At 49.3% G+C, this 20,523-nt stretch overlaps 1 protein-coding gene across 1 annotated transcript; it reads right to left on the bottom strand.

Annotated features, from left to right (window-relative positions):
- Positions 1-2,909: 2,909 nt before the first annotated feature.
- Positions 2,910-20,447, bottom strand: GID4 (GID complex subunit 4 homolog; the record flags this gene model as incomplete). Its single annotated transcript, XM_081027235.1, is given in 8 exon segments — positions 2,910-3,690; positions 6,000-6,130; positions 7,705-7,806; positions 10,128-10,235; positions 14,629-14,688; positions 19,999-20,220; positions 20,222-20,317; positions 20,319-20,447. Coding segments are annotated over 8 exon segments (912 nt in total). The 3' UTR covers positions 2,910-3,626.
- Between the last annotated feature and the right edge of the window lie 76 nt (positions 20,448-20,523).

Here is a 20,523-nt window from a genome sequence, read left to right as displayed (position 1 = left end):
ACTGCAGCCAGAGAGCCAAGGTGTCCTGCCACCAGTCAGTGCAGTTTTTCAAAATGAAAAGCATAACGAGCTGGGTTAGGGCCCTAGGCCACAGGGTGCAGAGAGACCCAGGGCCAGAACTCGCCGCCTACCTCTGGCTTCAGAACACTGCTGGGGGCAGCGGTTGAGGAGCCGAGGTGCTCTGGGCCCAGGCATCTCCTCCGAGGACCAGGCGCACAGGGCTGAGGGGCCACGCCTGGCCCTGTCCACAGTGCCTGTGCCAGCCCTAGACGGCAAAGCAGACAGTGAAATATAGCTCTGTTAGCCTATTTTCTGCGTTAAATAGAAGCTCTGCACACATGCAAAAAATATATAGCAATTAAGGCAACGGAGCTCAAACAGAAGTGTCAAGTGACATCTGGAATGAGGAGGGAACAAGGGCACTGCACTGCACCAGCTCCCGAGTGAGCCTCGGGCAGGGCCTCCGGTGGCCGGGAAACCTGCACAGCCACAGAGCCAGAAAGAGGACTGGTGTCTTCTAACACAATGGTTTGGATTGAGAAATAGGACAGAGTCACTGCTTAAATACCTTTATTATTTTAAAAAATTTATTTGGACATTGATAGCTCTGCAAAATACTTCTCCCATCCCAAACCCTCAAACCTTTTCCACATGTCCTCCCTAAAGAAACAAAATATTCACACTTTGCATCCATTCATATCTAATTTTTAAAAACATTTAAGATTCAAAATCAAATATTTTTTCCCAGAACTTGTTAGTAATTTTAAACCACAATGCAACATACTTAATGGCATTTTAAAAAAAAATTAGCTTATCAGACCATTTTATGAGAAAACAAAATCAATCCAAGGCCCGAAAGAACAGAAATCCCGTTTCTGAAAGCAAATGACATGGAAAGTCCCTTTGCTCCCCTGGAGTTTGTGGTTTCCACGTCACCAATAGAACCAGCTCACAGATGGGACTTTCTACTTCATGTGGGGCATTGCTCAGGTACTTCTGGACTGCAGCTGGAAAGCTGGGACGTGTAAGAGGGGTGAGTGGGAAGAGAGAATCGCAGCACAGAAGCGCGATGAGGCCGAGACCTCAGAATGGAAGCTTTCTGAGCAGTGCAGTAAGAACAGCCAAATCCCACCTGTTGGCGGTGGTGTTTGGGGTAGAGGAAGATGGTAGAAAATCTGCAATCTGCCCGAACTTCTGAATGATGAATACAAGTGTCAACCAAAAATATTGCACATAGTACTGAGGCGGTTGTGGAAAGAACCTCCGTCCGCAGACGGAGAAGATCCCCAAAGTGCCTTCGGGAACTGAGCAAGAGAAAAGGAGTCGATGCGGACCGCACGGGCGTTACTGAGAAGGTGGAAAACAATCCCTTCCCGGTCCTCAATGGACAGGTTTTATGTGGACAAATCTTCCTCACGATGTGCCCAAAAGATGTAATGACAGTATCACTTCTTCATTTCCCCCAACTGGCACACTTCATTACGTAGCTAAAAAAGAAATCCTACATAGAACCTGGCCCATCTGGCTCGCTGAACACCGTCGTTTGCAAACGTCCTTTCCTGCCCACTCGACCAACCGACTGACCTCTCGGAGCCACACGGAGGCCCTGACCTCAGGAGACCTCCCTGCCAGTGTTCTGAGGAAGGCCTGTATCCTTCCAGGAGCTTGCAAGATGCAGACGATGTTTACGAGCATGGTGTGGGAGGTGAAATGGAAAGGTTCGTGCTGTGTGAAGAAAGCCAGTACAGCTCTGCTGCCTCCTTTTCTCGTAGGGGACACCCGTCAGCTAAACTGAGCCTACAGCGATCGTTGTCTCCTCGTTACCGTGCCTTCAGCTGGCTGTGTTAGACACACCCATTTGTTGCCTTTTAGAGTTTTAAAACCAAGAAAACATTTCTGACTCATTTCTGAGAATGGATGTGAATCATTTTTTCCCCTAAAGTCACTGAAGCAACTTTTTAGGGCTCCATGGCTGTGGCCTGACTAGATGGTTTGGTCACACGTCTGTACAAAGCCTTAGGACTACACATCCTAGATGTCCCCATGCTGACTGCTTCCCCACTACTTCTCCTCTGAGGCTTCCCCAATGTTCAGTCCCAGTGACACACAACCCACACGGATGTTCAGAGCCGGTGTGACTGCATGGGGGTTACTTAGTCCACACTTTAAGTAGCAGAAGACTCCCACCACTCATCTAGACCGAGGGCTTTGAGCTGTCTCCCACCACCCATGATACGCGCCGCTCCGCGTGCTGAGCTCCCGTGACTTATAATGCTGTCTCGTTGTTAAAGCTTTCCCTCTTGTAGTGAGTCAGTCTCATACACCACCAGAAAATGCCAATCACCCAAAGCCCTGCCTGTATCTGTGGTCCGCAACTGATGCCAATCTATTAAGCTTTTTAAACATTAAACAAAAACAAAAAGAAACACGCACGCGCACACCCACACACACACACACTTACTTTGGCACATGAGCCTTGAGTTATTTGAACGTGTTCATAGCCCCACCCCTCCCCCATCCCAACATTTCAGAGTCGCTGTTTTAGGAGAATGACGGCTCCTTCTGCTGATAGAAGAAGTCGCCACGAAGCACTGCTGTTCTGAGTAGCAAAAGGAGGAGGTACAAATGCTAAACTGGCCCCAAAAAGAGTTTTCATGTTTAGCACTGTAATTTATGCAATGCTGCAAAACTTCTGTACCAGGATGACTAGTTTCAAACTGCTGGTTGATTAAATATACATTTACATAGAGATATAGGTATAAAAATTACTAAGTCAACATTTGCTGTTTTCAATGTGAAAACGATAAAATGTAATTCTGAATATTTGTGCATTTGCCATAGGGTCCTTGTTAAAGGGACCATAAAAATAATTTTGTAATAAAAAAACTCTTTTTTTTTTTTTTTTTTTTAAAGTTTAGTATTGCCCTCAAGTTCAAAAGTTTGGAGCAAACGCGCTGAGTAAGCAGGATCGGAATCTGTTCCTGCCAGGGATCTGGAAGCCTGAAATTTAATGATCCCCGATGGCAGGCCCAGGGAACCTGCCAGTCACTGCCTAGCTTCGCGTGAACGTCACCGGGCTGGGCAGGGCAGGGCCCGCTGACCCTATGAGGCAATCGGTCTCCGCCTCACATTTCTGCGGCGGACGCTGCTGCAGCTCACCCACTCCCTGCACAGAGCTCTGCGCGGCACACATGTGCTGGGGCGCTGCCTTTTCTTGAGCTACCAGACTAAGCAACTGGGGGGGGGGGGGACACTGAGCACCAAGGCTGAGGGTGACCGGGAGCTGACCTACTCGGCTGGAGGCGGGATGGAGGAAGGAATGGGCATTTCAGTGACATGGAAGTTAGCTGTGCAGGAAGGAAAAGTGCATATAAGGTAGCTTAAAAACAGATTAAGACCAAACTGCCACAGAAAGGGAGGAAGAACGGAGACAGCCCCCTCCACCTGCCCCGCCGGCTGGCCACGCTCCTCTGATTCTGTGGGTTAACATTCATGCTTTCTGATGTGAGTCTGCTCATGAAGAAACAGGAACACATGTCCTCCTGGTTCTGGCAGGTACACGATTTTCTTGGCAAAGTTCTTTTTTGCCAAGTTCAGATTTATTTGGTTGCTGGTCTGAACCACTGTCACCGGAATTCGTAGATGGGCGCGCTGTGTTCAGGAACATGAGTTAGATTGAGCGACTGATACCTGCAATGGGGGGAAAACAAACAGGAGGCAGGAGTCTCAGCATGCTGACAACCAAAGCAAGCATGTTTGAAGTACCCCCCGGCCAGACCACCTGACAAACCACATACTTGGATGGGAATGCAAATTCATCTCAGACTTCTTCAGGTCAACTGAGTTTGGTTTGATTTCTATTGCTCTGGTGAATCCTCTGGAACTATGCATACATGTTTTCAGGGCGTCTGCTCTAATCCTGAAGCAATCCTAGCAGCACGTCTTATAACAAAGGCTGAGGGAGCTGAGAGAAGTCACGGACTAAGCCCTGTGCTCACTCTCAGTCCGCCTCTCGCTCTGCCTTTGCCGTCCAGCATCTCAGCTCCTTCTGGAGCGTCCGTCAGGCTGTGCGACCCTTCGAGTCTGTCTCATGGGTAACACAGGCTCGTCCCAATGCCCCCAGAATCCAGAGAGAGCACGGAAAAGACAACTCCACAGCTAACCCTTGTTTTACCATCATTTTCCCGTTCTCGCTCCCCAGACATGGCTGGTCGGCTTGGAGAACGTTGGAGAGCTCTAAGGTGGTGTTTGTGTTTCCCCACTGGCAGATCCTCTGAGGAGTCCAGCAGATGAGGGAGAAGCAGAGGCCAGGGGCGATAACCCACAGGGACAATCAGAGTCGCTGGTGTGGGTATCAGCGCTCCCCTGACTTGTTCCACATAGGAGGGAGGAGGAGCACAGGAAAAAGCAGTTTCTTACCCCCAAAACCCATTCAGAAACGATTATGCATTAGCCGTCAGAATATACAAATCAAAACCACCTCATACCCACTAGAATCCTATAATCGTAAAGACATCACACCCAGTGTCGGGCAGGACATGGAGAAAGTGGGGAAACTGTAACCCTTGTGCATTGCTGGTGGGAAATGCAAAATGGCGTAGCAGCTTTCTGGTGGTTCCTCAGAAAATTAAAAACAGAATTACCATATGACTCCACAATTCTACTTCTAGGTACATACCCAAAGGAATTGAAAGCAAGAACTCAAACAGATACTTGTATGTCCACGTTCATAGCAGCATTATTCACAACAGCCAGAAGGTGAAAACCACCCAAGTGTCTATCGACTGATGAATGGATAAACAAAAGGTGGTCCATCTCCTTACAATTATTCAGCAAGAATACATGGCTGAGCCTTCAAAACATTATGCTAAGATGCTAAGGGAATGAAGCCAGACACAAAGGCCACATAACGTATGAATCCATTTATATAAAACATCCAGAATAGGCAAATCTCTCTACATAGAAGGTAAAGCAGTGGTGGGTTAGGGTTGGGAGTGATGGCTAAGGGGGCACAGGGTTTCTTCCTGCGGTGATAAAAATGTTCTAAAATTGATTGTGGTGACGGCTGCACAACTGTTAATATACTAAAGACCACTGAGGTACACACTTTAAATGAGTGAATTGTATGCAAATTATATCTCAATAAAGCTATCACGTAAAAAAGGATTATGAAAAGTTTCATAATAGAACAGTTGAAAATAGAACAGTTATTGAACTGAAAATAGAACAGTTATTGAAACCCTAATAACTGGCTCTCAGAGGGAGCCCGAGGGCACTGACCTACAGATATCCGTTTGCTACCACTGAACAAGAAATTTGAGTCAACTCAGGGTAGGATCTCTCACAAGTCACCAAAGTGTGAAAAATCTGAAAGGAAATAAGGGGTTTCTCAGTTCGAGAGGAAATCAGGTATTTTATGAAACGGTTCACCCTTCAGGTCTAACGAGGAGCTTGAAAAGCAGCGAGAAGAAGGGAGAGTCCACACAAAGGTGAAAAAGCTAGAACCTGCAGTGGCCACTGGTCCTCCACCTCGAGCACAGGGCAGGACTGCCAACTCCCATGGGCCCCTAGGGCACCAGGCTGAGATCAGGTGCACATGGGACCCGTATCTAAGGAATGTGAGCGCAGAATTAACAAGGCTGCTGACGACAAAATTCACACTGTCTGCAGCTGGATCTGACATTTTTGTTACTGGTTACGTTTGGGCAGACTAAATACAAAACCAGCAAGACTGAGAGAAACATTGCTGATAATATAGCCCTGTTTGAAAGCACTTGGCAGTGAGTTCCTCCACCTAGCAGTTCATTTTCCTCCCAAGTACTCTGCTCTGTGGATGGGGATAAGCTCCTAGTGTGAGCAGCTAAAATCACTTAACGAGGCCCTGGGCGCCCAAACAGAGCACGAGATGCAAGCAGAGCCAGGCAGAGACGTCCTCGTGGACTCGGCGAGCCGAGCGAGGGCTGGGGCGGCAAGCCTCCGCGCGCCCCGGGGCCCCTTACCATTCTGAGCTCCTATGGTAATAGTAGCCCTCTATGGAGGCTGCCGACTTCTGGAAGCAGATGTAGTAGAACCCGGCAAATGAAGCACCACTGATGTCTTTGATGGTGTGGTCCGGGACCAGGAACTGCTCCTGCACACAGATAAGGAAGGCAGGTCAGCCAGGGCCTCTCTGCTGTCCTCCAGGTGGCTCTAAGGTCCCACCACAGCCCGGGCTTGCTGCATTCAGCTTGACCCATGGGGAGCAGCCATGGGCCACTGGAGCGTTCTACGTGCTAAGGCAGCAAGACGTGTCTTAAGCTCACTGGGATCAGCAACGAAGACGGTACCATGGTCCATGCATCCACAAATGAACCAATACCTACCCACCTAGCTACCTGGCAGGGCCCACAGACAGAATGACCTAGGAAAAGTTTCTGCTCCACTGCAGGAACTGTCACTAGGTTCCTGATCCCCTCTGGGACAGCGGGTCACCTCTGTTGGCCTGTGGATCATTCTGAGGGCAGCTCAATCACCAGCAGCCCCAGTAACACCCCCTTACAAAGCTCTACATCTCATCAAAAGCAGCCAGAATGGTCCTGTTCTCAATCAGGCCCCTTGCAAAGACAGGCAAGCTTGTTCTCTCTGGTTGGAGCCAAGACATGAAAGGCCAGAGTCCCCCGGAGACAAGGTCAGAGGCCCCAGGGCCCAAGAGGGTACTACAAGCCCACAGGTGAGTCACCCTGAGAAATTCTTTGGAGACAAAACGACTCCATTGCTTTTCGGATCCTAAGACACTCTCCGTCCCTTTCCTCAACCTCTGAAATTATAGTTTTCAAAATTAGAACCTTACAAGATACTCCCTTTAAAGGTCATGTGGTTGGCTTATCTCCCACTCGATGGCAAGCTATTCATAGGGGTGGGCACACACCTGGCAACTGTTTCCTGAATGAGTGAGGATCTTCACTCCCCAAAATTATTAGCTTCACAAGGTAAAGTTTGGGAATGATTACTCTAAATGAGGCGTCTATGTGAAAATCAGTAAGATTTGAAGATAAAACAGCTTTTCCCCACGGGTTGGGAGTCAGGCTTGGAGGTGGGTGCATGTTCACAAAGTGACTGAACAAACTGGTTTCGTGATTTTGCTGTGCTGTGGTCACACACAGTAACTGCCATGCGATCGAAGCAGGGAGCACAAATGACCTCTCAGCCGAAAGCCAATCCACGGAGCGCAGCCAGATGGAGCTTTCTGTGGGCTGGTCAGTGGAAAACCTGAATTCCATTCCTGGTCCTTCATTTCCTGAGCTGGGGGGAACCCGATGAGCGGGGACTGCACTGAGCCCTGGGCAAAGATGTGGTGAGGAAACAGTCACTGAAATGGCATTTAGGCCTGTGGCTGAGAAGAGGGGATAGAGGGCGGCTGAGTTCAAAGGGAGTCTGGTCCCCCCTGAATCCACAGAACACGGGGGCCAAGTCAAGCTGGGGGGGCCACAGGGATTCTCGGGTGGGAGAAGACACACAGAGCGTGGAGGGTGCCCACCCGGGGCACAAAGTCATGGGCTAACACTACACAGTTTACCCAGCGAGAAAGCGTCTGGGTGTGAGCAGTAAAGCAGGACGCCCAGAGCTGCGCCTGCGTTGTAGGAGTGTGTGGAGACAGCCAGGAAGACAAGCTGGAAGCAGCACAGGCCCCGGGCGCAGGCAGTCGGAGGACCCCGGGGGGCTTACCTTCCACCTCATGAAGACATAATCCCCGTCCTTCAGCTCTGCGTAGTCAAAGTCATCGGAATTGAATGATTTTGCGTACTGATAAAACGCCAGAAACTTGCCCTGAAAGCAAAACACAGAGTAAGAGAATTGGTCCACAGAGGGAAAGGCTGGTGCCAGAGCGACCCTTCCGTGCCCAGGCGCCGTCACCTTCTCAGAGGCACGCCCGCGGGTGGTCGTGGCGCCGCGAGAGCCTGGAAGAGCCTTCGCCACCCGCACGGAAGCAAGAGCTGGACCCCGGGGCAGAAGGCTGGACTCAGCTCTGGCACCACAGGCTGCACCTGCCTAAGGCCACACGGTGGGGACACAGGCGACTCCAGGGGCCTTTGCTCCGGACACCTCACCACACAGACAGGCCAGGATTAGCGAAAATATGCCCGTAAGTACATCAACAGTAGCGGAAAGAGGCCTACAGCACAGAACACCTCAGAACAGGCCGCTGAGCCGAGAGGAAGGACGCTGACACAATGGAGCGGCCTGGGGAAGCAGGCAATACGTGGTTAAATTAAAAGAAAAGGACTAGAAATAGGCTACAAAATTGTATCTTGTGATCTCAGTTTTGTAAAAAAAAAAGTATAGATACTCATGAGATTCAGAAAAAGCTAATACCTGTTTTAGCTTTAGGTGTTGTCATTATGGATGATTTTTTTAACTTTGGCGTTTTTTGGGGTTTTTTTGCAAATATTTTTTAAAAAGCGTGTAATAATTTTATAAGAAAACCTCTTAAATTTAAAAATAGGACATAGAGATAGTAAGTTATAGCATTTGGTACATACATTTTAAAAAATTCTAAATAGATTAAGTTTATGGACTCTTGATTTTCTAGTACCACGGTGATACCAACTTTAAATACCACTCGGGAAAATTTGAGGGTGAAATATAATGTCTCTGAGTCCAGTTTACACGGGAAAAATGGTACCACAGGTGAAGTTTCTTCGACATTTCAATCCCTGACAAACAAGGGCACAATGCAGACCTCCAGGAGTCCCATGTGGGGACAGCGAGTCCTCCGGGGTTGGCGAAGTTATGGGAAACGGAGTATGGCAGTGGCGGCCAGGCCAGGACTGCTGCGGGAGGAAATGCCGTGCGTGGGCCCAGCTTCTCGTCCTACCACGCCAGCACACCAGGGCCAAGGGTGGCCTTCTTCGTCCCTTTCTCACTCAAAATATTTCAATCCAGCCTAACAAAGACTAGAGTCCCAGATATTTTCCAGTGTTCTAATGGAAGACAATGAGAACCCCAGAGTAGCTTTCCAGGTATTTCATTCGCAGCCTATGTTGCTTAAAATTTGCGGGACCAATTGAGACGGAAAACAAAGTTGAACGGGAGACAGACTGTGGTTTATTCCAAGGAAGAACTTTCTCACTGGGACTGTCCAGAAGAGGAAGGAGCCACGTCATGAGGTGATGAGCCATACGGAAGAGTGGGCCCCGGCAAAGTGGGCCCCGACGGCCCGAGGAGGCCTCCAATGCTGCTTTCGGACACTGGCACTGCTGCCGCCCACTCGGGCTCCTGCAACCTCCTGGATTCTCAAGTCTTGTTCATTCTCTCGTATTAGGGAGATACGAATAACTGTAAGTTTTAGTGTCTCCTTGCTACAATAGTCAAGACAAGTAACTTTCAAAAAATGTCCTAAAAAGCTCAAGCTTAAATCTAATCGAGACTCAGTATTTGGCAGATGTTCCTTTCCTAACTCAAGAGGAAACCGGTAATAAGCACCGCAGCTAATCTACAGTGATGGTAAGTCAGACGAGGTCTGCTGCAGCAGGAGAAGCATCCAAGGACGGCTGTGCAAACGGCCAGGTGTGAACGGCCATGCGGAGAACGAGGAGTTCTAGAATCTTCACTACTGACATAAACAATCATTTCTGGTTGGCTTGGAGGGCGAGCACATTGGACTTCCTCAGTGTTAAACCAAAATTCCTCATTGCCACGGTCAGCTAAGCCAAAAGGCTATTACGATAGGTTGAGAAATGGAGTTTTGAAGACACAAGGCTTGTGTGACAACTGAAGAAAAGGTTCGAGGACAGTAAGTCTAAGGTGCCCCGAGTGTTCACTCCGGTGAATGAGAACACGCTCCACACCTGACAGTTAAGGGGGAGGGGCAGCCTCCTGCCAGCACTCACGTCTGGGCCTCACCTAGCGGGAGCTGGGATGACACGGCCATAGGGACAGGTTTCCAGGAACCGCATCCCCGCCTCACCCCGCAAGTCAGAAGCCAGGGCTCTGCTCCACAGCGCTTCCCCAGGTACAGGAGATTAGAAAGGACAGTGGATAGGAGATGGGCCAACAGAAAGGACAGGGAGACAGTGATGAGACCCTGAGGGCCAAGTTCCTCGGCTGCCAGCGGTCCCTGGGGACCCAGAGCCATCAGCGTTACTCACCCAGTGTTTCCGGTCAACATCTTCATCCGCATCCCACTTTCGAGTTAAGAAAGGGTGTTTTTTGCTGATTATTTCTCCTTCAAAGAAGGTTGTAAGGGTTGGATACTCCTATGGTAACAACCGAAATAGCAAAACAAGATGTTGAATGGGAATCTTAACCTTTCACAAAGAAAAACAAAATCAACCTTGTATAACTTCTTCCCAACACTCTGAAACAAGCGTCACACTGCCAACCGACGACCCAAACCCGAGTTAGGCTGGGCGATTTGCCAATGGCTGTGGAGAGAACCTGAACTGAAGGTGCCCAGAGAGTGTGTGTGTGGTGAAGTGGGGGAGGCGCTTGGATCGGGGACTTTGCCAGAAGCAGAGAACCCTTCTTTGACTTCACTTGTTATGTGTTGATTGCTCAAAAAAGAATTTGGACGATTCCCACAAGTAAATTCTGAATATTCCAGCATATAAAGCAGATGGTAACTAAGTGGATTGTACTTCCCCAGGAAAACCCCCAAAGAGGCTCCAAAATAGCCCTCCCAGCTAAGTCTCCCTCAAGCCATGGGCTGGCCCACTTGTTCTCACACTGGCTCGCCGCTTTGTCTCTTTTACGCCAATTCTTCAAGTTTCCAGGGGTGGATTTTTTGGTAGACTACCTTGATAATACTAGATACATTCAATTCTATTATATAAACGAAGACGATTTATAACCAGGAAAATATATGTAAGTCAAATCTGCAATGGGAAATCACAACCATAAAAAAATTCTGTTGGAAAAAATAAATAATATTTTTTCTGTTGGAAAAAATAAATACATATACTGTGAGTGCTCAGAATACTCGTGTTTCTTTGCTACTTGTTCATCTGCTAATAAGGAGGTACCAAATCAACAGAAGCAAACTGAACGTTGTAAGTCTGTCATTTCTCTGCATTTGTAAAAACCCAGCCACCCCTCAGCCCGGCCTGCTAAGCCCCGGTGTTTCTCAGGAGCCAGGGGATGACGGCCGTGCCTGGCAGCCCACCTAGGGTCCTAACGTCCCTGGGACCACAGACGTCCCACTTTCTCCTTCAGATCCTCTGCAAGCCCCTCTTGTTCTGCATCAAACATCTACACATTTAAAATCAGTCCATCCCGATGGCGTTGCCTCTTCCCCCAGCTCTGCCTGCCACGTGGCCCGCGTTCCTGAGCTGCTGCTGCACAGGCTCAGCGGCTGCCAGGAGACAGCATGGCCGCCACTGCGGTGGTGACGGCAGGGGCCTGCGTCACGACACACCACTCACTGGGCATCCTTCTGTTCCCGCAACAGTGAACTTGCAAATAGTATAAATTTAACATCCCCCCAAACCATAACCTCCTCACCCCAACACTGTGGCGGGGTTCCTCATGCAGACATTTATACATACAGAGTGAAGAAATGAAAGAGGAGAAAAATTTCTACATGGAAACCTGATTTTAAAGGTAAAAATTACATTAATCTGTTTTAGGAAAGACTACTAAGGAAAAAGGTTCCGTATAAGTTAGCACCTGACTTGAGATTTTAAATTAAAATACTGATTTTTCTGAGTTTTGAACTTTAATATATTTTTTAAAACTTCCATAAAAGAGTGAAGAAAATGGTAAAGTGGTCCTATTATATAACACAAAGATAATACTTACAAGGATGGTTCAAATCATTTGTTTTCCTAATGAGTAATTCTACACTGATTTCTCTTTAAAAACATTTTAGGCAGTATATCAGGGTGACTACAAAGTACCTCTAAACTCGGAGAATTAAATAAAAATACATAATGAATGAGAGTCAATTATGTACAGATGTCACCAAGAAGACAAAACATCTCTCAGTGCAGGAACAGGAAATTCAAGCACCTGATTACAGCCAAATTGGTGGTAATTCACTGTCAGCAGAAAGAGGGACATCAGGAAAACGAGTGAGAGAGAGGCAGAGCCAGCATGCCCCTCTCTCCCCACAGGTGTGAGTTGCTTATGGTGCACTGGCTGTTGCCAGGCACTGATGTTGTCCAACCCACTTCCCTAACCAATTCCAGGCTCACCAAAAACCGTCAGGTGATGGGTCTGGCTTTCCATGTACACCTGCCTTCTGGGGGATCAACATTCAATTGGCCAGTAAGTCCCAGAGAACTTCTGGAACATACATGTCATTTGTTTTATAAATCTGTAAACTAAGCATTCTGTTCACATATCAAACTCTTGTGAGTTTGGTTCGTATGACCTGTCTCCCTGGTTCCAAACAAGTTGAGCACAACCTCAGCGGGAGCTTCCAAGGCCCTCCAAACTGGTCTAGTGAGTGAGTGGAGACTCTGACAAGACTCCCCCAAGTCTGGGTTCCCCCCAGGCCCTGTGCTGGCCGACAGCCAGGGGCCTCCCCAGGATGGTCCCTCTCCCTACTGGTGGCCGGCTCAGAATTACAAAGAGAATGTTATTTGACACCCGTTCTTCACAATTCTGGGATTTCATTTCCAGAAGGCACACAGACCTTAAAGCTGTGCTTGTTTGTGAATGTCAGGTAGCTAAGAGGCAAATTAGCTCCAACTTAATAGTTAATTCCATATTGCAGACGCGAGGGAGATTATAACTAAAACCCAAACCATTTAAATAGTTTTATTAAAATAAACTATATACTTTAGACCTTAACAGCTATAAATGGAAAAGCAAACAAAAATGAATAACTTTTATATTATTGGTATAAAAATCATTCAAAGAATCATCACCCTTTTCTGCACTTACCAATTATCTACAGTGACCATGAATTAGAGCTATAATTTTAAAAGTTACTAAATTGCACAATACGGTGCCTATACTAAAAGTCAATGAATTGTACATTTTAAATGGGTAAATTGTACGGTATTTGAACTATAATCTCAGTAAAGTTACTAAAAAACGTATTTAAAAAGATGAATTCAAAGAACCCCGAAGGTGAGCAGGACTCAGGAACCTCAGCAGCCTGTCTCACCAAAGGCCGCCTCAGCACCGTAAGCGAGCCCCCGCTTGACCTGGAGCAGAGCACTGGGGGGGTGGGGAGGTTGCTGCGTGCTCCCCAGGCGCTCCAGGACGGGCGGGCCAGGAGGGTAGTGTCCGGTTGTGGCCCAGAGCCTCCAAGGAACGCCGCACCAGCACCCTCCTCAGGGAGCCGAGCGTTTAGGACTCAGAGGCCCTTCCCTTCCTTGGGGTTACTTGCTCCCGACAGAAGTTCCTAGCACTTCTGTACCATTTGGGAATTTTTAAGGCTACTTTACCATCTCTGTGCAGCTTCCCATGACCAGAATGACTGACTTTGGAGTCGGCATTAACTAGTCCACTTTACAAACCTTCCTGGTTTTCTTAAGAAGCTACATGTTTATGTTTTGCACTCAATTAATGAATATATTTGGCTGCCTAAGAGGTGAGTATATTCTATTTACTACACGTTTTCTGCTACCACAAATTCAAAGGGTAGCACTCTTCATTTTGCTATCATTTCCTATCACTGCTTGACTGAGTAAGTTTCCAGAGGTGACGGAGAGATGACCTTTTCCTCTCAACGACAAACTTCACAGGAAATTCTCAACCACAATTCCAATAGAGAAGCTGGAGAACCAAAATGCAATCCAAGAGGCAGAAACGAGTGTTTCAAGCCTGAGGAGAACCACTGCCTTGTCAGCACCCCACACTGTGTCACACTATCGTCGGCCCCTTACTCTTCCATTATTTGCTCCTTATTAGGACAGACCCCTGGAGTAGACAGAACAGGTGTTTTCATTCTCATTTTACAGATGAGGAAACTGCAGGGGTACTAAAGGTCAGGGAACTAGTGAGAGCCAGAGCCAGAAGGTCGCCCAGCCCCTTGGCCGGCTCCAGGAGCCACTTCCAAGCACTGCTGGCCCGAGAAGACCGTGAGAACTGATGAGACCCACACGGCACGAAGCCGAGGCCTCGCCGTGGAGTCAGGCGGCCACTTCAGCGCCTGCTTCCTCACCGTCTCACCACGAGTGGGAAAGAAAGGATGCGCTTTCTCCTCTCCACATTCCCGGGTGTTCTGAGGTTTAAAGAGTTGGTGCAAAGGAAGGAACGCACTCTACATTTCCACAGCAGCTACTTCTGTTAGAAACTGATGATCACTGTTCATTACCCCAGTGAACTACTCGTAAGGGACACAAAGAACTTCAAAAGACCTCGTTTCTCCAAGGATTGAGGCTTACCTCAGAAATTGTTATACTTACGATGAGGCGGGTGGCTATAGTCCTACTATATATTTCTTTTTCTCAAAAAGGATTAAAAATGAAATCAATAGTATTGGTCATGTTCTGATTTATTTATAAACTTTAAAGATTTGAGACTCTGTATACTTTCTAGCAGGACACATCAAAACTGCCTGTTTTATGTTGACCACTACAAAAACAACTTAGAAACGGCACTTTAATGAAGCCTCAGCCGAGAACGCCTGCGCTCGCAATCAGAGGCCGCTGAGGGCGGCCCTCTTTCCAGCTCGAGCTCACCTCAATGAGTGCTTACCTCGGTAAGGCCTTTAATCCTCAGGTACCCGCACAGGTAAGAGTTCCCCGTGTCCACGTGCTGGAAAGAAAGGACACAGCCTCGTTACAAAGAGGAGCCACAAGCAGATAAGCTGGAAGTGCTTCAAAAAGCCACGTGTCCAGCAGTCAGAGGCACCTTGGAGCCCGACAGCGTCAGGGGGCCCTGGAGGTCGGTGCGAGGCCAGCACAGCCCGGGGCTCACTGGCCTCAGGCCTTCGTGAGTCTTCTCCGTCCACGTGCCTGTTCAGATGAAGCAAACTGATCGCAGGACCCTCTCAACTTCCTTCAGCTGAATATCTTAAGACTGAAGTCCCTTTCGGGAACAGCAAACCTGCTCCAACCTTATTTCTGTCTTCAAGCCCTGTCTCCCACTGGTCTGCAGACCAGGCTTCCATTTCCACCTGGACACGTGCTGTTATCCCTAACCTGGGCTTCGTCTGCTCTCTCGTGTCCTTCCGGCCTATGGCCGTCTCCACGCTGCTAAGTCACGGGTCTAGCAAGTCCACTCCCCCTATGTATTTACACTAAGCGCCATCCTGTGTTATTTCTTTAGGGGATAGGCAGAATATTCAGGAAAGGAATGCTTCAAAGATTTATGTGATATAAATTGCAGTTGCAAACCAGAATGCTGACCCCAAATCAGAATACATTGTGAATGCCTGGTCTGCCCATTTCACGTAAGGATGCTTGTATTTCTTGATGAAAAGAGGAGCCTAAAATAAACCGGGGTAACAAGAGTAGATTTTGAGGTCTAGCAGCCACCAATTACGGGTTGCTGAGACACTGCTGGCTGTCCACCCAACAACCAATTTCTTACTTTTCCGTGCTGGCAAGGCCCCTATCTTGTTCTGGCACCTACCATGGCCCCACAAGACCTGGTCAACCCTGATGGACCCAATGCAAACATGTGTCTTCGCCCTTTGTGAGTTATTGGTTTAGGGGTGAGTGACCCAGTTCCATCCAGCTAGATGTGTGGATAAGTCTCCTGGGTGCTTCTGGGAAAGAGTCTGGCTTTTGAAGAGGCTCTTTTTCTGCCCCTGGTGGTGGCAGTATCTGCACCCAATGCCCAGTCCTGCGGCAGCCATCTCAAGATCACGAGGCCAGGAAATGCCAAGGATGGCAGCACAGAAAGATGGAAAGAAATGGGCCCCTCAATGAGCCAATCTGGAACCAAGCCACTTCTCAACTTATTGTAATGTGAGATAATGGATTCATTTCTTCTTTAAGCTATTTTGAAATGGGTATGGTTACTTGCAGCTGAACGAATACTAATTAGTGCATTTTACCCCAATCTACAAAGACTCATCCCGAATAGGCAGATTTTCAGATTTCATGACAACTGGATTTATCTACAAAATAAACCCCTGGACTTAAAGTAAAACCCAGTACAATGGTGCTGTAGCACATTGAGACTTTAATGTTAAGTGAGATCTCATTTTAAGAAACTAGAAAAGTTTTGTGGAATTTATCAGGTTTGGGGAGTCAAGTACTTCAATGACACCATAAGTCAACTACTAAGGCAATCCTCAAAAACTGCAATGAGCGCCTCAGCCAGACGGGGTCAGCACCACAGCACAGGGGGCTGGGAAGCTCAGGTGCCCCCCCCACTTGGTGCTGGTGACAAAGGTATTCCACCTGAAAACTGCCAAAGCACTTTAAATATCCTCATTTGCTGACCTTGGCGTTGGACGTTACCTAAAGCAGCTGATCAGCACTAACACGGTTCAGCAAAGAACTTTTATTAAAGGATACACAGCTCTAAGCTGAGGCCTTAAATTTCATGTACGCAATTGTCACTGAATTCAATATAGTTTGGGGTTTCACAGCCGCTGGAAAGGGTATCAGGTGGCAAGAACACTTGCTAATAAGATTAAAACTTGAGCTGTAAATTAGCTAACATTTTGCATGCATTATCACACGCTCAGGAATCAGAATTTCAGTTTGGCCTCCAATCAACCATTCGGCCCAAATTGATCTTGATGACGGTTGGTGAATCAAATACACCACAATGCAGAGCGCTTTAACCAAACGATAGGCCAGCATCTCAATGAGAATGATAACAAGGCAAATGCTTAGCAGGTCTCACAGCACAGCTGTGCCCAACAGCTGCTCTTTTGAATATTCCTTTCACAGTGACCCTCACTTTACTCTTGGCTTCTTGGACGGCAGAGGATAGGGAGAACAGCCACAACAACAACAACAACAACAACAACAACAACAACAAACCCAGTGAGAATCTCATAAAGTTTGAGGAACTTTTTAAACTGGAATCTCAAAAGAAGAAAATGCTCTGAGGAGCCCAAGCAGACATGTGCACCACCAGTCAGTCACTAGGGAAATTCAAAGCCAAACCACAAAGAGGTACCACTTCACCCCCCAACTAGGATGGCGACAATAACAAAGATGGACAACAACAAGTGTTGACAAGGACGTAGAAACATTGTAACACTCACATACTGCGGTGGGAACACAAAATGGTGCAGGCATTTTGGAAATCAGTCTGGCAGCTCCTCAAAATGTTAAACAGAGTTACCACGTGACCCAGCAATTCCACTCCTACGTATCTATCCAAGAGAAATTAAGATACGTGTCCACTCAAACACTTATACATGAATATTCACAGCAGCATTGTTCGTAAGAGCCAGAAAGTGGAAACAACCCAAATGGCCAATCAACTGACCAACGGATAAACAAAATGTTGTACATCCATACAATAGACTACTATGCAACAAAGAAAAGGAAAGAAGCAGACACATGCTATGAAACGGGTGAATCCTGAAAACATTACACTCAGTGGAAGAAGCTCGACACAAAGGGTTACATAGTGTCCGATTCCATTTGTATGAAATGTCCAAAATAAGCAAATCTGAGAAAAAAATTAGTAGCTGCTTAGGTTGGAGGGCAGTCACAGCTAAGGAGTATGTGGTTTCTTTTCAGGGGGATGAAAATCAGATTGCAGTGACAGTTACACAGCTCTGTTAATATACTAAAAACTATTGAATTGTACACCTTAAATGAGTAAATTGTATGGTACGTATATTATATCTCAATAAACCTGTTGCGAAAGAAAAGAAAGCAAGCAGAAAGAGGAGGAGTTATAAAACGCAGTAGTATTCTAAGAAGGCTGAGTCCAAGAAACTAGTCCTGGCTGAAAAACCAGATGATGGGGCAATTCACATGCCACTGACTCTCAGGGATGCAGCTCACCCATTCAGACACAGGCCAGCATTCCTGGGCATGACAACAGCCCCCACTGTCACACACCCCACTCCAGTGGCTTCCAGCCACTCAGCAGGTTTCCGCGCTGGGCCTCCCTGAGACCAGTCGTGTACCAACTCAGTCACCGCTTCCACTGGTTCACCAGGAAACTGGCACCTGACAGAAATTCAGAAACAACACAGTGATGACGGAAGAGTAGTTGCCACAGTAACCAAAGCAGACTTCTCTGTGACACTTGGCTACCCTGCCAGTTGTCCCCTAGCATATCAGAAACTATCAAGTTAAACAATGGGCACAAATTCAAGATCATTCCAAACATGGCCCACACCAGGGATCTCACTTCCAAAATTTTGCTTAGTCGCAAATAAACAAAACAAAAAACTCGTGCCTTCGTACTAAATTCTCACATTTCAGGCAAAGGGGGATCACCACAGGAGACACATAATTATGAAGACTGAAACACGTCAGCCACAAGTTTTTCAATTACAATAAATATCATGGCTCGTGACAGAAATTTAAGTTTATAGACCAAAAGATACAATGAACGCGAAGATGCAGCTTTCTTAATCAAAAAAAAGAGAAAATTACTTCTTCCCACAAAACACTAAGATGGAATACTCTTAGTTAGCAGAAGGAAAATGTACTCCCATTGTCTTTTGGGTGGGAGACCTACTTGCCCAGAAGACAGGCGCGTAAGATTTAAAATGTAAAAGGGCACAGGGCGAGTATATGGGTAAGGCACATCCTGCAGCCTATTCTCACAGGGCAGCAGGGAGGCAGCACGCTAGGACCTCAATGCTTCTGTAAGTCCTTTCCAGGGGACAGATGTTCGGAGAGGCTTTTGGGAACAGCCTAGTAGGTGGGTGTCAGACTAAGGACAAAGGGGCAGGGGGAGGGGAAAGTGGGTCCTGAGCAGGCAAGGAGGAATGTTTTTGTAGGGAAGGGAAAGAAGAAGGAGTATGAACCACTACCGATCTCCTGTGGCAGGGGAAAAAAGGCCAACTGTACTACCATTTGCATGAGAGGGGTGAGGTGTAGGAAGGGGCCAGGCAGGTGCAGCGGCAGTTCCCAACCCATCAGGGGCTGGCAGCAGGTACTCAGAAATCCAGGTCACATGGGGGGAGGGGTGGGAGGACATGGGAAGGAAATACCCGAGCGACAAATAAAGCTGGGTGCGTTAGGTATCCCAGCACATGGCCATCGGGGAGTGGGAGGAAGCCCTGGCTGTGGGGATAACAGTGAAGAACCCGAGGGTGCCTGGAGTCAGGAGGGAGGAGAACGAAGGTACAGGGTGGGCCGGCGTGGGAGGAGACTGAAGTGGCAAGAGGGCAGGGGTCGGAGTGTGAGCCGCGCGGCGTGGGGCGGCGTGAGGGTGGAGACCAGGAAGGCTGGGGCAGCGTGGGGGGCACGCAGGAGGCAGGACCCTAACTCACCCTGGGTCAGGAGGGGTGACTCAGGGTCCCCCGCAGCACCCTGGACGGGGCTGGTCTGCGGGCGGGGCAGGGGCAGGACCCAGGGGTCAGCTGGGGGTCGGGGGCGCCCCAGCTCAGGGGCTCACGGAGGGCGGTGCTGCCAGGTGTGCGGGGGCTGCTTCGGCTCCCCCAAGCAGGAAACCCGCGGGAGGGGGAAGGCCCCAGGTCTGAGGACTCGGGGGCTGCGGAAACGGGGCGAGGCAGGCATGTCTCAGGTGGGGGAGAATCGGCACGGGCTCCGCCAAGGGGAGGGTCCCGAGTGAGGCATAACCAATGGGGAGCCTCTCGGGGTGTGCGAGGGACTGGACAGCGGGCTGGTCTCGGGGTGACAGGTCACGCGCGGGACCCAGGTTTGGCCGTGGCCGGTCCCGGGGGGCTTCCGGATTCCCGGCGGGCCGGTCCTGGGCGTCGAGTCCGGCCGAGTGTGCAGGTCCCGCGGGGGGCTGCTCCTGGCAGGAGCCGGGTGTGGGGGGCAGGTCGGGAGTGGGGCGCGGAGTGTGAGACAGCAGCTGGGCAGGTCCCGCGGGTGCAGCGCCGGGTGCAGGAGGCCCGGCGGCGAGGGCCTGGTCCGCGGCCGTGGGCTCGAGGAGCCGCGGGGCAGGCACGGCCCGTGAGCGCCGCGAGGAGGCCCTCCGGCCCCGGCCCGGCCCGGCGCTCACCTGCAGCACCACCTCTACGTCGTACGAGTTCCCCTTGCTCTTCTGGTGGCCGCGGAACTTGGAGCCGCTGTAGAGCAGGCTGGTGGCCACGCCGGGCTGCTGGGTGTTGATGGGCGGCGGCGGGATGAGCGAGGCCGCGAAGGCGGCCGAGGCACCGGCCGGCGGGGGACACTCGGTGCGCACCGGCATCGCGGGGTCCCCCGGAGCCAGGGCTGGGGGAGGGGGAGAGGAACCGCCGCCGCCGCGCGGGAGCCGAGGAGGGTGGCGGGGAGGGAGGGGCCGGGGCGCGCACGCGCGTGGTCGGCGCGGGAGGGTGGACCACCCGCCCGCTGCCTGCGGATCAAGCGCTCCGGCCGCCACCTGGACCCCGGGACCTGCGAGGAGCGCCTCCGCGTCCTGAGCTGAGTCCCCTTCCTCACTTGCCCTAGCGCACCCACACATACAAACATACACACACACACACGCGCGCACACACGCACTCACACACACGCGCGCACACACACACGCACACACACATACACAGCA

Source organism: Rhinolophus hipposideros (genome assembly GCF_964194185.1).
Source record: "Rhinolophus hipposideros genome assembly, chromosome: 20".
Lineage (NCBI taxonomy): Eukaryota > Metazoa > Chordata > Mammalia > Chiroptera > Rhinolophidae > Rhinolophus > Rhinolophus hipposideros.
Note: the sequence above shows the minus strand (reverse complement) of the source record. Positions and strands in the feature narration are given on the sequence as shown.